General features: G+C 38.2%; 1 protein-coding gene across 2 annotated transcripts in view; it reads left to right on the top strand.

Annotated features, from left to right (window-relative positions):
• ACBD5 (acyl-CoA binding domain containing 5) overlaps positions 1–13186 on the top strand; it is a 29082-nt gene extending 15896 nt beyond the window's left edge. For both annotated transcript variants that reach the window (XM_014962063.1, XM_014962062.1), the window contains 8 exons: positions 1623–1760; positions 2524–2724; positions 3404–3510; positions 6391–6667; positions 7994–8193; positions 9747–9797; positions 10098–10207; positions 11196–13186. In XM_014962063.1, the coding sequence (XP_014817549.1) occupies positions 1623–1760; positions 2524–2724; positions 3404–3510; positions 6391–6667; positions 7994–8193; positions 9747–9797; positions 10098–10207; positions 11196–11208 (1097 nt within the window). In that variant the 3' untranslated portion in view covers positions 11209–13186. The remainder of the gene's footprint in view (positions 1–1622; positions 1761–2523; positions 2725–3403; positions 3511–6390; positions 6668–7993; positions 8194–9746; positions 9798–10097; positions 10208–11195) is intronic.
• Positions 13187–13280: the final 94 nt, after the last annotated feature.

The raw sequence follows: 13280 nt of genomic DNA, 5'->3' as shown, positions 1-13280 counted from the left end.
GCTACCTGTTCCTCCTCACACTGCTGCTTCTCAGAAAAACATCTGGAGAATTGGGTATCCCAGTAAATGAAACATGCTTATGAGAAATAAACTGAGAATATGTTGAGAGTTTTCTTTTGTGAAAGAAATTTTCTTGCAAATAAGGAGTGTTATTCAGGAAGGAGAAAATGAACATGTGATTGTTTATATTCTTGTAGTCTACAAGACAGAAAATAGCTTTTCCAGTTGTCTTTTCACAATAAAGAAGCACAATTTAATCTTCAGAGAAAAGTTAAATTAAATCAATCCAAAACAGTGATGCAGGGTGCCCACCGAAACCTGACCTTGCAGTAAAACTAAGATGGATAGGTTATTTAACATATTCATTATTTCTATGCAAGAAGTTATTTTGCCTTTTTTTTTTAAGCACTATAGATAAGCTTTGAAACTAGAGGAATGTGGGAAGGCTCTTCGTTGCCAGATTAAAACAGAATACCCTTAGCTCTAAATTACCATGCAGCAAAGAAACTAGTGGAGCTGGTTTGTCAACTGCAGTTAATTGGATATTATTTTGATGATTAATGTTAAGCCTAAATATAAGAATTAATCTTTCAAGGTTCTGGCAGGGGAACATAGAAATTATGCAAATGGAATACTGTGGTGACAATTAAAACACTCAGAATTCAGCCTTGGAGTCAACATGTAAGCTGTGCCAGTGTCTCGCAGAAACTGTCCCGTGTTTTTACCTTAGTCACTCTGTCCTAACGTAGGAGGCTTAAATGATCATCGGGATGTATTTAACCATATATTTTTTACAGGAGGTGATAGGACCGTCCCTTAAACTCTCAGTATTTTCTAAGAATCTTTACCTTTCAATTCTTTGTACAGTTAGAGTAAATTGTTTATAATCCTTAGAGTGGTCAAAGATGTGTAAAACAAGGATTTATTGTTTTATCTATTTTAAGATATGTATTTTTTTAATATTTATGTAATTAGACATGCAAACAAATGCTCAGTGTATTTATTTCATCATCTTTTTCACTGCAATCAGAGAATGTATGTCCATATGTCCTTTGCTAGATAAAGGCCTGTGTTAACTTGAGTCTTCTTACCGCATTGTGCATCTGTCTAAGTTACTGCAGGGATATTGTACAATATTTACAGTATCTTCAGAATCCTGTTGCTCACATAATCAAATAGAATGTTTCAAAATTTGCCTTTGAATTGAGAGCAGTTTTGAAGCATTTCAGCCAAAAGGGGAACTTCTATAAAAACGCTGACTTCTGGGTTTAAAAGAACGTGGCCACATCAGTTTTAGATAAAAGATGACTGCAGCTACACCATAACTATGGGTAACAGCCTTGATCTGACCTGGGTAGTGAAAGTGGCCTGCTGTCTCCTTCCAGTAGCTTTCTCAGAATCCCAGAACCTCCTCACCAGTAGTCAGGCACCCTCTGGTGAGCCACAACAGAGAAGCATTAAACCAATTAAAGAAAAGCTTAGAGAAATAAAGCTGGCATTATTTGATACATCTTCTAATATGGAGATGCTCTCCTAGAACTGCGCATAACAGGGGGGCGGGGAGGGTTGTATGTTTGTTTCTTTTAAAATACATCTTTTTTTCCGCTTTTAATTTTTCTTAGACCTTAGTAATGTCATGAATTCCACTCCAAATATAAAGGCTGTGAATGGAAAAGCTGAAAGTAGCGATAGTGGAGCAGAATCAGAAGAAGAAGGGCTTCGTGAAGAGGAGGAAAAAGAACTGCAGCTAAATGGAAAGGGTATGTTTTCCCCACTTGGTCCATTGTATCTTCCTAAGTCATTCTTGACCAGCTAAGTGACAGTAAATCTCAAGGGATGATGAATGCTTTACTTCTTAGGGAAAATTAGATGCAAATACATGTGGATGTGCTTGTTAAAAACGGCACTTTCTCAGCCTGGGTTATCAGATTTAGAACCAGTACAGATCCGTGAGCTTCGCCACGCAATTCCTGACTGGGCTAGAAACTTCTGTCGGTAGGTTTGCTAAAAGTCTATATCCTGTATTGTTTTGGGGTTTTGTTGCCAGTGCTGTTTGTAAGAGCTGTGAATGGCTGTGGGGGCTGTAACAATAGAATTGAAAATAACTTTTTTTCTCTGAAGAGAAAAAAACCCAGAACTTTCAGTGAGATTCCATTAGGGGTTCCATAAAGGGTTTTGAGAAATACCAGCTTCAAGTGAAAACAAAATGAAATAACATGTTTAGAATTCTATGCAGGTTTTTTTCTCCAAGGACTTTAGGATAATTATTTAATTTATCAGAGACCTACTTTGGATTTGCTTATTTACATTTTAAATATCATCTGCTCTTTATGCAAATTACATTTTATATTTACACTTTTTACAAGAACAGAACAATCCCTGCAAATGTGGATCTTTTATGTATTTTGTTCTGCAGATGCATTATATGTATAGTCCATTAGAAAGTTAGCTACTTGAAGAAATATGTTTTGAGCTATTAGGTGCGTACATTTCTATTTTCAAAGTTTTCTTGTTCTTTTACAGACTATAAGAATGTGAAACCAGAATCAGCAGCTGCTAAGGATTTGGGAAGTATTGTTGCTAATGGCTGTTACACGGATGGCCTTACCCCGGAGATGCAGAATGGTGTCCAGACCAAATCTGCCCTGAATGGCTTGAACCCAGAGGATGAAGTAAAGAAAACAGAGCCCAGCATAGAAACAGCTAATAACAATGCTCACCAAGGTATTGTCCTTGCAAGACCATGCTTTCATTTGCACATGTTTTTCATGGAAAATATTTCTTTCCTTGAAAGCTTAATCCTGGGATTCAGAGACTAGCAATGGTGTCTTTCAGTTGTAGAAACCTGAAGAAAGAATACTCATAAATAATCAAATTTAATACCAGTTTAAAATAAGAAAGAAAGATGAATTCAGAGTCAGAGAGGCCCAAAATCACAGAAATACAATTGTTTTCTTTTAAAATCATTGTACCACCTATGCAACCACTATTTGCCTTCGAAAGCTAATTCGTAGTGAAGTGAAAATTGCTAATACCTTATTTGTCATTCTCAAAGGCTGAACATATTATAGATACCAGTTTGTTGAAACTGATGTCTTAAATATATAATTTTAAAACTACTAGATAACTTTGAGCTTTGAGAGTGGAATGAACAAGGTAAAATGAAAATTATCAACTTCTAATGCAGAAATGTCAATATAGTGCATAGTTTTCCCATTAGTAAAAGTTTTATATAATTCCTAGATTAATATAACCTCGTTATTCAGAATCTAACTTTAGGATGACAATTGTAGATAAAAGGGGCATGAGTTGAAGCTCACCTAGACATTTTAACTCACTGCTTTACCCTTTCGTAGGATTGGCTCACATTTAAAAAACCTCTGTGTGTCTCCTTTCTGTACAGGTGCAAATGAAGAGAATACTGAGGAGTTCTCAGCAACTCAGCACTTAACCAGTGATTCAGACAGTGAAGTTTATTGTGACTCTATGGAGCAACTTGGACTAGAAGAGGTAGAGGCTTAGTATTCCTTGGTGTATTTTGAAACTGTTAGGCTTATTTTTAAGTAGGTTCCTATCTGTCAGGTGAACCTGGACATGCAGAGGTGAATGGAGAAGCTCATGCACACCTGTCTCCTGTTTGGACTACTGTTTTTTGCTCTTCTTGTTGTTGGTCTTTTCACCACTTGGTTACTAGTGACCTAAAAGCCTTGAAAGTTTTGCCTCCTATCTGTCAGGTGAACCTGGACATGCAGAAGTGAATGGATAAGCTCATGCATACCTGTCTCCTATTTGGACTACTGTTTTTCGTTGTTATTCTTGTTGTTCTTTCACCACTTGGTTAGTAGTGACCTAAAAGCCTTGAAATTTTTGCCCCCAGAGAATTTATGTGAGGGGAAAGTATCGACAACAACATTGCAAAGAAACAGCTGTCAAAAACAGTATAAAGAAACTAAAGGCTGTGTTCACAAATGGTCTCTCCCTCATGTAGGGACCAGAATCCAGCTATCTCTAAGACACTTCTAAGAGGGTGTCTTTGTCACAATGAGCTTTTTGTGTGCCCTTCTGGCCTGATGAATCCTGCATTTGTTTCTTAAAAAAAATTAAGAGCGACCCTTGGCAGGTGGCCTGTAGGTTAAGTGGGGCTGTGTTCACAAATGGTCTCTCCCTCATGTAGGGACCAGAATCCAGCTATCTCTAAGACACTTCTAAGAGGGTGTCTTTGTCACAATGAGCTTTTTGTGTGCTCTTCTTCTGGCCTGATGAATCCTGTATTTGTTTCTTAAAAAAAATTAAGAGCGAGCCTTGGCAGATGGCCTGTAGGTTAAGTGAAGGCCTGAAAAGTGGCTTAGGTCTAAAAAAAGTGGGAGATGACAATGAATTCTGGCTTCTTTTGTACTCTCTTCAGCTCCAATGTACATCTCTGACTTGGAGATGACAATGAATTCTGGCTTCTTTTGTATTCTGTTCAGCTCAATGTACATCTCTGACTTTGATATAAAAGGTGGGCACTAACTGTGCCAGCTTAATTTTGACTGAATTTGTACTCCTGCTCATTGTCTTAGTTCACTTACTGGCTTGGGCCTCCTTCAGAGATCGGGCTAAGTGTGGACTTTGTAGATTGTACTCAAACACCTGGTTTCCTGATTCTGGGGAAGAATAGATGAATGATAACATGGGGTCAGAAAGACTAGTAAGCACTTGAACTTTTGACTGAATTTGTACTCCTGCTCATTGTGTTAGTTGACTTACAGGCTTGGGCCTCCTTCAGAGATCTGGCTAAGTGTGGGCTTTGTAGATTGTACTCAAACACCTCGTTTGGGAAGAATAGATGAATAATGCATGGGATCAGAAAGACTAGTAAGCACTTGAATATTGCATCATTCTCTTGACTAGCTGTTTCTTGAGGATCCTAGAGAATTCCTTTTAGCAAATCAAAATTTTAGCCAGTAATGAAGCACGTTGGGAAAGGTGATCTGGTAGAAGTGCTGCAAGGTCTCTTATCTAGGTGATTTCCCAATCATCTTGTGTATTGTTCAAGCTTGTTTGAGATTCTTTAATTGAAGTGGGTGGATAATTTGTCAGAATTTCCCAACCTGCATGAGAAAAGTTCTAGTTTTGAACAAAATAACAAATGTTCAGGTATATGTAAATAAATATACAAGTAGAACTACAGATGGATCAATTAAAAGTAGAAGAGGTTCGTTTAAAGAATTAAATACAGCTTTTTATTGGGAAAGATGTAACAGACACAGTCTTCAGTTCTGATGATCGGGGTTTATGAACTGGTATTTGACAAACAGCATTTTGGCAGCAGTTTCCATTTCTTTAACCCCTCTTTTTGGTTATTTTGGTTTCTTCATGGAGTTATTTTTCAGCTGAGGTCCCCCGTCGGCTTCAGCATATACTTGTGCAAGTGCTTGTCCTTGCACTGAACAAAGAGTTGCTTGAGCCACCTTAGGGCAGTCCTGTTTCAGGACATGTAATTGTGACCTGACCAGTATCAGTATCTTCCTGCAGCACGGATTTTGAGTGAGAGGTTGATGGGACACTGTGCCTTTCTTTTGTTTGGTGAGAGGTACAGGGTGCGGCCCAGCTGTTTGGAACAGGTTGATAATAAACAAGGTGATGTCTTTGCCGTGAGCGTAAACGCTGCCTACTCGAGGGTGCTCCTGGCACCTGACTGCTGACAGTGTGGCTCTCAGATCCGAGTGGGGACACCACTTCACTGTCTAGGAAGCAAAGCCAATTTTACAAGGGAAAAGCAAACATTTTCAGATCTTAAATGTTCTATTTTAGAGATTATTGGGTATTACTGTATGTTGGAAATGCCTAAAGTAATGCCAGGTGGTATTGCTCTTTTGAGAATATTTGCCTCAAATGCCTTTTCAATTTGAAAAGGACATTTAGACAATAGTAAGCACATTCTAGATGAAAACAGGGGCCTACAGGAGAGCTGGGGAGGGACTCTTTATCAGGGAGTGTAGTGATAGGATGAGGGGTGATCGTTTCAAATTGAAAGTGGGGAGATTTAGATTAGATACTAGGAAAAAATTCTTTGCTGTGAGGGTGGTGAGGCACTGGAACAGGTTGCCCAGGGAAGTTGTGGATGCCCCATCCCTGGAGGGGTTCAAGGCCAGGCTGGATGGGGCTTTGAGCAACCTGGTCTGGTGGGAGGTGTCCCTGCCCAGGGCAGGGGGTTGGAACTCTATGATCTTTAAGGTCCCTTCCAACTCTCACCATTCTATGATTCTATCGGTTCTGTTAAAAGAAAAGTATTAATTCTGGGCAAACTATTTTCTTAAAGTGAAAGTAGAGATGATGCTTCTTCCTTTTTATTGGTTAACTGTCACATTTTACAGAATTTAATTACTTGCTAATGTTAATTTGTAGCCCTTGGAGAACATCACATCAGCTAAAGGATCTTTAAAGCATTCATCCCATTTCTTGGATGTAGATCACAGTCTTCTGTTAGAAAATACGGATTTTCCAAGGAACACTTGCATGACTTCTAGGAGTCTCCAACCTGGAGATACAGTAGAGGGAGCAGCTCAAGAGCAAGGCGAAGTCAAGTGTGGAGGAGAAGATGGCAAAGCCAGTAATGGAGGCCCTCACAAGGAGAAGAAAGGTGGAGAAAAAGCAGATTTTTACAATGTCAGAAGAGGGAGAGGTACTGTGCATGCTGCTTTTGTTTTCCCCACTCTCCTGACTGCCATAAGTTACTGACAAGTGAGAAGCATTTGTCAGCATTGTCCAGTAAGATGGTCATGCCATATAGTGCTTCTGTCCTTCACAATAAAAATAGATAACAGAATTATAGTTACAGTAGGTAGCAATCAGTTTTGTCTTCAGAGTATTTATTTCATTCATAATAAGTACTACAAGAGGATTTTGTTGTGCTGTGAAGGTCTTGTATAAGCATATTGGCTTCTTCTGTTTTGGCTTACCTTAAACTCCAGCTGCTGTTTATGGCATCTGTCTTTTTAGAATTGTAATCTTCAGAACCTGTCTATGGGTGAGAAGAGTGTATTTACGAGTTATTTGTTTTGAAATGCATGCGCATTTGTAGCTCTGTGGTGTCTTACTTGAAACCATGGAACATCTTGGGAAGGTCTAAGTGACGTATTGTTTTCTGTATAATTGGAGTATTAGCCACACCTTGGAGTGATTCTGATACTGATTATGATTCTTAATCACACGTTAGTCCAAATGTTCAATTTATGTTGGACCTCTGCTCTTTTTAATTCTGTGATACTTCTAATACTGTCACCGAGGAGCAGTACTATATTCCGGTGGTACGATCTGTAATGTCAAGGATAAAGTTTATTTTTCTTGTACTAAAAAAAAATCAGAAAGTATTTTATTTACATATAGCATGCCTTTTGCATGGCATCTAGATGTGATCAGATGCAAAAATTAAAAAGAAAATCCAAATATAACATTTACGTCGAAAACTATTATGAAGAACATATTATAGTTTAACCATCTCCCCTTCTCTTCTTATTTTACTTATGTTTGCTGCTTGCAGGCAGGAACATGATGGGCTGGCTGTAGATAGTTTAAGAGCAGTATTGGTTTCAAATAATTATCTTTTCTCATCACTCTATTCCAGTTTTCTTTGTTTTCCAGCTGGAGACTGCACCAAACTTAAAACACCCGTACCCTTGGTAATAAGGCAGATCTTACTTTCTTGTTGCTAGGGCAGCCTTGACTGCTGAACTTGACTGAATGTGAATGAATGATTTTTTTGCTAAATGTTTATGCAGTTCTAGGACCTTGAATGATACTGTCACACGGAAGCTGTAGGGAAACAAACATCTCAAATGATGTTGTGGTGACCTCTAACTGCTTTTCAACTGTCTGAATGTAGCCTGCGATGAGGAGTACAACACTCAGTTTGGGAGGGAGAGAACTGAACAGTTAGAATTAATCATTTTCAGTAGAGTTGGTAGCCCATTCTGTGGTTTATGTATCTATTTCTTCTCCCTCAACACAGGGCATAGGCTTCAGCCTCTGGGAGATGGCTCTCAAGGTGGCCAGATGGGCAGTGGAGGGGACGGAGAGCGCTGGGGATCGGACAGAGGACCCAGGGGCAGCCTCAACGAGCAGATTGCCGTGGTGCTGATGCGGTTGCAAGAAGACATGCAGAACGTCCTCCAGAGGCTGCACATGCTGGAGGCGGTTACAGCCTCACAGGTATTATTCACTGACGTTATCTGATTACTCTTTAAAAATTTCCTTGGATATTTATATGCTTTTTCAGATTAAAAAATCCGTCAGTATTTTCTTAAACCGTAAAGACATTTCAGTTATATTCTGTAGTTTATTCCAACTTAAAATTTCTTATTGGTACCTACACTCAGGAACACAGTTCAGGACTCTTGTACATGTAAACCAAAACATGCATTTTTGACCTAGAAATTAACCATACATTTACTGATTTGTAATCAGACTTAGCCATTGTTACGAATACATTACACGGTCGCTATACAGAGATTCCATAGTTAATGCTAGTAATACAAGGTCCCAGATAATTTCTGCATCAGTAGGTCTCAAAGGATTTTCAAAGGAAGTTAGAAATTGTCTTAATCTTCCAGACTGGTAAAAGTTTGCAGGCAGAACTTCTGATTCCATTTTTCAGTTAGCAGAAGACTGATTCTTCATAGCATTTTCTCCATTAAGTAACCCAGCTGTCTTGGATTTTCACATCATGTGTACAAGAAAGGCAAAAGAAGTCTTAAGCAAGTGTAGATATTTATTGATGTAATGTTTCTTTTTCCTTCTGTTTCAATGGAAATACTGTATATTTGGAAGAATAGAATATGCTGTGAATATGGCTGGACCTAAAAATGTTTGGTTTTGTTTGAGTTGCTGATGTATTTTGATCTACCTTAGAATGAGAACTGTACAAGTAGTACCCTGTGGGGTGCACATACTCCAAATCTAAGGCAGCCAGGGAAAAGGATTTATTAAAACCGTGATTTCGCTCCATCACAGCTACTCAAGAATCTGATGTTTGGGTACAGATTGATTTTCTTTTTTTGCCTGAGCAATATATGAAGAAACAATAAAAGATTCTTCCCCAGCAGTTCCTGCTGCGCTTGCTACCCTTACCTGCAGAGAAACAGAAGCTGCTGTTTCACACTTACATAAATTAAGAAAGACCTAGAAAACCGACTGCTTTGTTTTTGTGGAAGCACAACAGTGTATGGAAATAGTCTTGAAAAGTTTCTGGTACTTCTCATTTTCTGGATTGCCTGAAAGGTTTGGAAGAGAGTATTCTCTTCCCTTTATGCTGTTAGACATGCCTGTAGCTATAGCTCAGGGCAGGCTAAAACAGGGCTTTTGGCCTTTCTATAGACTGGTGTCATGTAATCATGCAAATTAAGCTGCTGGGATTTCTACTCTGTGTTGCAACTGCAGGGACTGGAGCAGAGTTGAGAAAGTTCCAATGATAAGCTGGACAGGGAGGCCTCGTAAAGAGGTCCAGTAAGTGATACTAATTAATTTTTTAACACACCGAGATGTAATAAAAATGCTGTAAAGAGTAATGGAAACATGAGAGGCAAGTTGAAAGTGAAGTGATGAAAGGGGGTTGCGTGGGGATGATTCTGTTCCTTAAATTTCATATATACAGATTGCAAAGCCTTCACAAGATGAAAAACTCCATATTCTTATTTTGTGAAGTAGAAACAATTTAATTGCGGTTTCCTTTTATTTTACTCACCAGCTTTTGTTTGTATTTAAAGGCAAAATCTGCAACACTACAGTCAAATTATCAGACTGCCTCCTCTGACAAGGTAAAATATTTTTTCTTTTCTGTTTGTAAAAAGCAGTGTGAATAGTGACAGAAAATGAGATGAATGTTTTATATCTAGCTCTTAGTATGCGCTTTTCTGATCATCTCTCACTTGACTAGGAGATAAAAAATAATCTCTGTCTGAAGAAGTTATTTGATAGATTAATCCTTTTTTGTTTGTTTTACCAGTATTTTCTACTTTGACACTGCAGCATTTGAAGTGATTGAGAAATGCTTATGTGGTATTCAATACGTGCATACAGATTGCTGACTAGATTTTGTTTGGTTTTGTTTTCCTTAGAAACCATCATGGTGGCCCTTTGAAATTTCTCCTGGTGTTTTAGCGTTTGCTGTTGTCTGGCCATTTATTGCCCAGTGGTTGGTACATGTGTATCTTCAGAGAAAGCGAAGGTAAAGACACGCATTCCATGGGGTGTATGTACTGCGTTTCATCGGTTTAAAGCAATACACAGTACATCTTGTTATTTAGACAGGAGGTAAAATACTGCCTGTGTGCGTAAGAGGAATCCAAGGCTGCGCTCTTGATAAGGCTTTGACCATGTATCTGAACCATCAGGTCATTATCAGGGAGCTTGAAAATAATTGGTTTGATAAATCCTGTTTCTTTGAGTTCTTTCTTTCAAGACGTCTTGCTCAGTGTTCCATTGTATGTGGCTCAGGGCTGTGAGGATACCAGGCTAATTGGTTTGATAAATCCTGTTTCTTTGAGTTTTTTCTTTCGAGACAACTTGCTCAGCGTTCCATTGTATGTGGCTCAGGGCTGTGAAGAATTGGATGGTACAGCAGAGCCCTTGGTGTGGTTACGATGGGAAGGTGCCAGTTTCAGTCCCAAGAACTCAAGCCAAACGCGCAACAAGAAATTCTGGAAGCTCAGAAGTGCTTTCCGTTAGCTGGGAACTCTAGGAGGGGACATGTATAGTTTTCTTTGCCTTGAAAGTTTCTCAGCGTAGGAAAGTATCGATTAATTTGACTTTATATGTGGTATGCTCAGAGATTTTTAGAACGTAGATTCAGCTCATGATTTTAGAACATTCTGGTTGCACATTTTCTGGAGTCATTGGAAAACCAGCTCGTTAGTGTTGATCTGCTGAGCCAGGGGCACCACTCTGAAGAATTTCATCTGCAGTTCAGAATTCTTAGTGGTATTTTGTACTTCCCGGTGCAAGTTGTGCCAGTTCTATAAACTTGCAGCTTGTTTTGTAAGTTAAGGGGGTGAGTTTCCAGGAATCTTGAAGCAGCGTTGTACTTTAATGAGTTGGGAGTCATTCACATCACGCATCACTTTAATGGATTGGGTTTTTTTTTATTTAGATGATGAATGAAAAATCATCTCATATGTGAAGGCACATTAAACTAATTTATTTGGTTCCTCTTCTAGAAAACTGAATTGAGAAGTCATGACTTTGCTTAAAGACTGCTAGAAGATTGCCCTGGAAAGCGAAGGAATTCTGAATTCTCATAGAATCTCAGGATCTGGGATGACGTTCCTTCTGTTATAGTAATATTTTGTACTACCTTTGAGCTCAACATTTAAGGACTAACAATATTGAAACTTGAATGATTCACAGCTCCTAGGTTACAAATAAAGTAAATTTAATAATTCCATCCTCAAACCCATATGAACATTAATTATTTTGGAATGTGCTTGCGGATGGGCCTTCAGTAATTACTGGTCTTGCTGATCTCAAATGATGAAGAGAATATCATCTTTGTAAAAGAGTAAGTGAAAATATATAGAACTGTCACTTTAATAGAGAAAAAATTTTACGGTCACAACATCCCTGCCTGTTTTTCCACAGGGTTACATATGCTTAGATGAAAGCACTAATAAACTATGAATTCAATACTTTGTAAGCTGTTGGAAAAATGCAGTATAGCTCTGAGGAATTCAACTGGTTATTTTTGCTGCTAAACCAGTGTGGGGCAAGTTTCCGTGTCAATTGGTCAGAAAAGAAGTTGCATCTTTCATTTATCCTTTAAGGTCATTAAGAAGATTTGGGAATTGATAGATGTCTTGTGAGTTAAAGCCATTAATGACAGAGGGACTGTCAAATATAGGTTTGGAAACCGTGTGCGGTACAAAGGATCCATCTAAAGAGGCTGCACCTTATATTTTTAACTTGGATAAAAGCTTGTTTTCACTGAAATACATAGTTTAGGCACAAGGTGCTTTAAAAGGAGCTGAAAGCAGCTCTGTAACTGTGTCTCTAAGATTTTAAAAACCTCAGTGCACTGTAAGTTTTTAATTGTCAGTTTATGTCAAATTAAAATAAGATTTAATCTAGCCCTAGGCTGTTATGGACTTTGCCCAACTCACATTAGGAAAAATATCCGTTCTGGTATTTCTTTCTCTCTTATCCCTCTACTTCCTTTCAAAACAAAACTTTTCAGCTAATTTTGGTGCTGATTCTTTTTTTTGTTTTTCACAGAGTATTTATTAACCAATATACAGATGGAGTTAGAACCTGTGAAGTTTGCTTGATTAAAGCATGCTTTACACATAGTTTTAAAATGAATTAATATATAAATTGTCTAAATCTCTGGAAAATGGAAATGCATTAACATTAGATTTGACAGAAAACTAAGAGATTCATTTGCTATAAAGAGTTACATCGTAACATAACCCATCCTTAAGATCTGAATCTTCAGAAATTTCACCATGTTATAGACGTGCTTTCATTCTCCACCTGGACTATGTATTATAAGTAATTCTTGAGGAAAGTTATTTTTTGTCCTTCCTGAAAATCTTTTATAGTTTGGAAAACATTTTTCATACAAGCTATACTGTATAAAAATGTAATCACAGAATTTAATGTTTGTTTTACCAGAGCAATTTTAATCTTGTATTTAGTTAAGTACAGGGGCTTTTTTTAAGTTACTCTTTCCCTCTTCTGATTTCCTTCTTGTAAAGCTGAATTAAAAATTAAAACGATCAGAACCTCTTTGAAGACTGCTCTAACACTCAGAGGGTGAGTTTTGGCATGAGATGTACTGAAAACTCAGGTTTGAACAAAGCTTGTGCTGGAAGGGAAGTTCTGCTGTGACCTGAAGCCATTGTGCCTGTAGCTTGAATGTCCCAGAGTGATTGACTTCCTATCAGAAACTGATAGAAATGATCCTACAGGAAGGACACTCGAGCTTGAAGGTCACTTTCAAAAACCCCCTCCTGAAGCAGCACGTCTTGTGACAGGATGAAGCAGCCTGGAGTGCCTGCTCCCAGGTTCATAACCATGGCACATGTAGGTCTCTTGCTTTTAGAGATGGTACAGACAGGCTTAAAGGTACTTCACTGTTAACTTCCCGCTGAAATAAATGTAGGCATATGCCATCCTTGTTATTTATTCATGTTTCAATAAATCAATCCCTTAATATTTTGTATTTTATCTTTAACTTTCTTAACATTTAGTAAATGCTGTACATTGGATGCTTTGGCTGTACAGAAGAGCCAGCTGGTACATTATGA

This window comes from Calidris pugnax, unplaced genomic scaffold (genome assembly GCF_001431845.1).
Source record: "Calidris pugnax isolate Ruff unplaced genomic scaffold, ASM143184v1 scaffold1030, whole genome shotgun sequence".
Taxonomy (NCBI): Eukaryota; Metazoa; Chordata; class Aves; order Charadriiformes; family Scolopacidae; genus Calidris; species Calidris pugnax.
The sequence above is the reverse complement of the archived record's forward strand: the minus strand, read 5'-3'. Positions and strand labels throughout refer to the sequence as shown.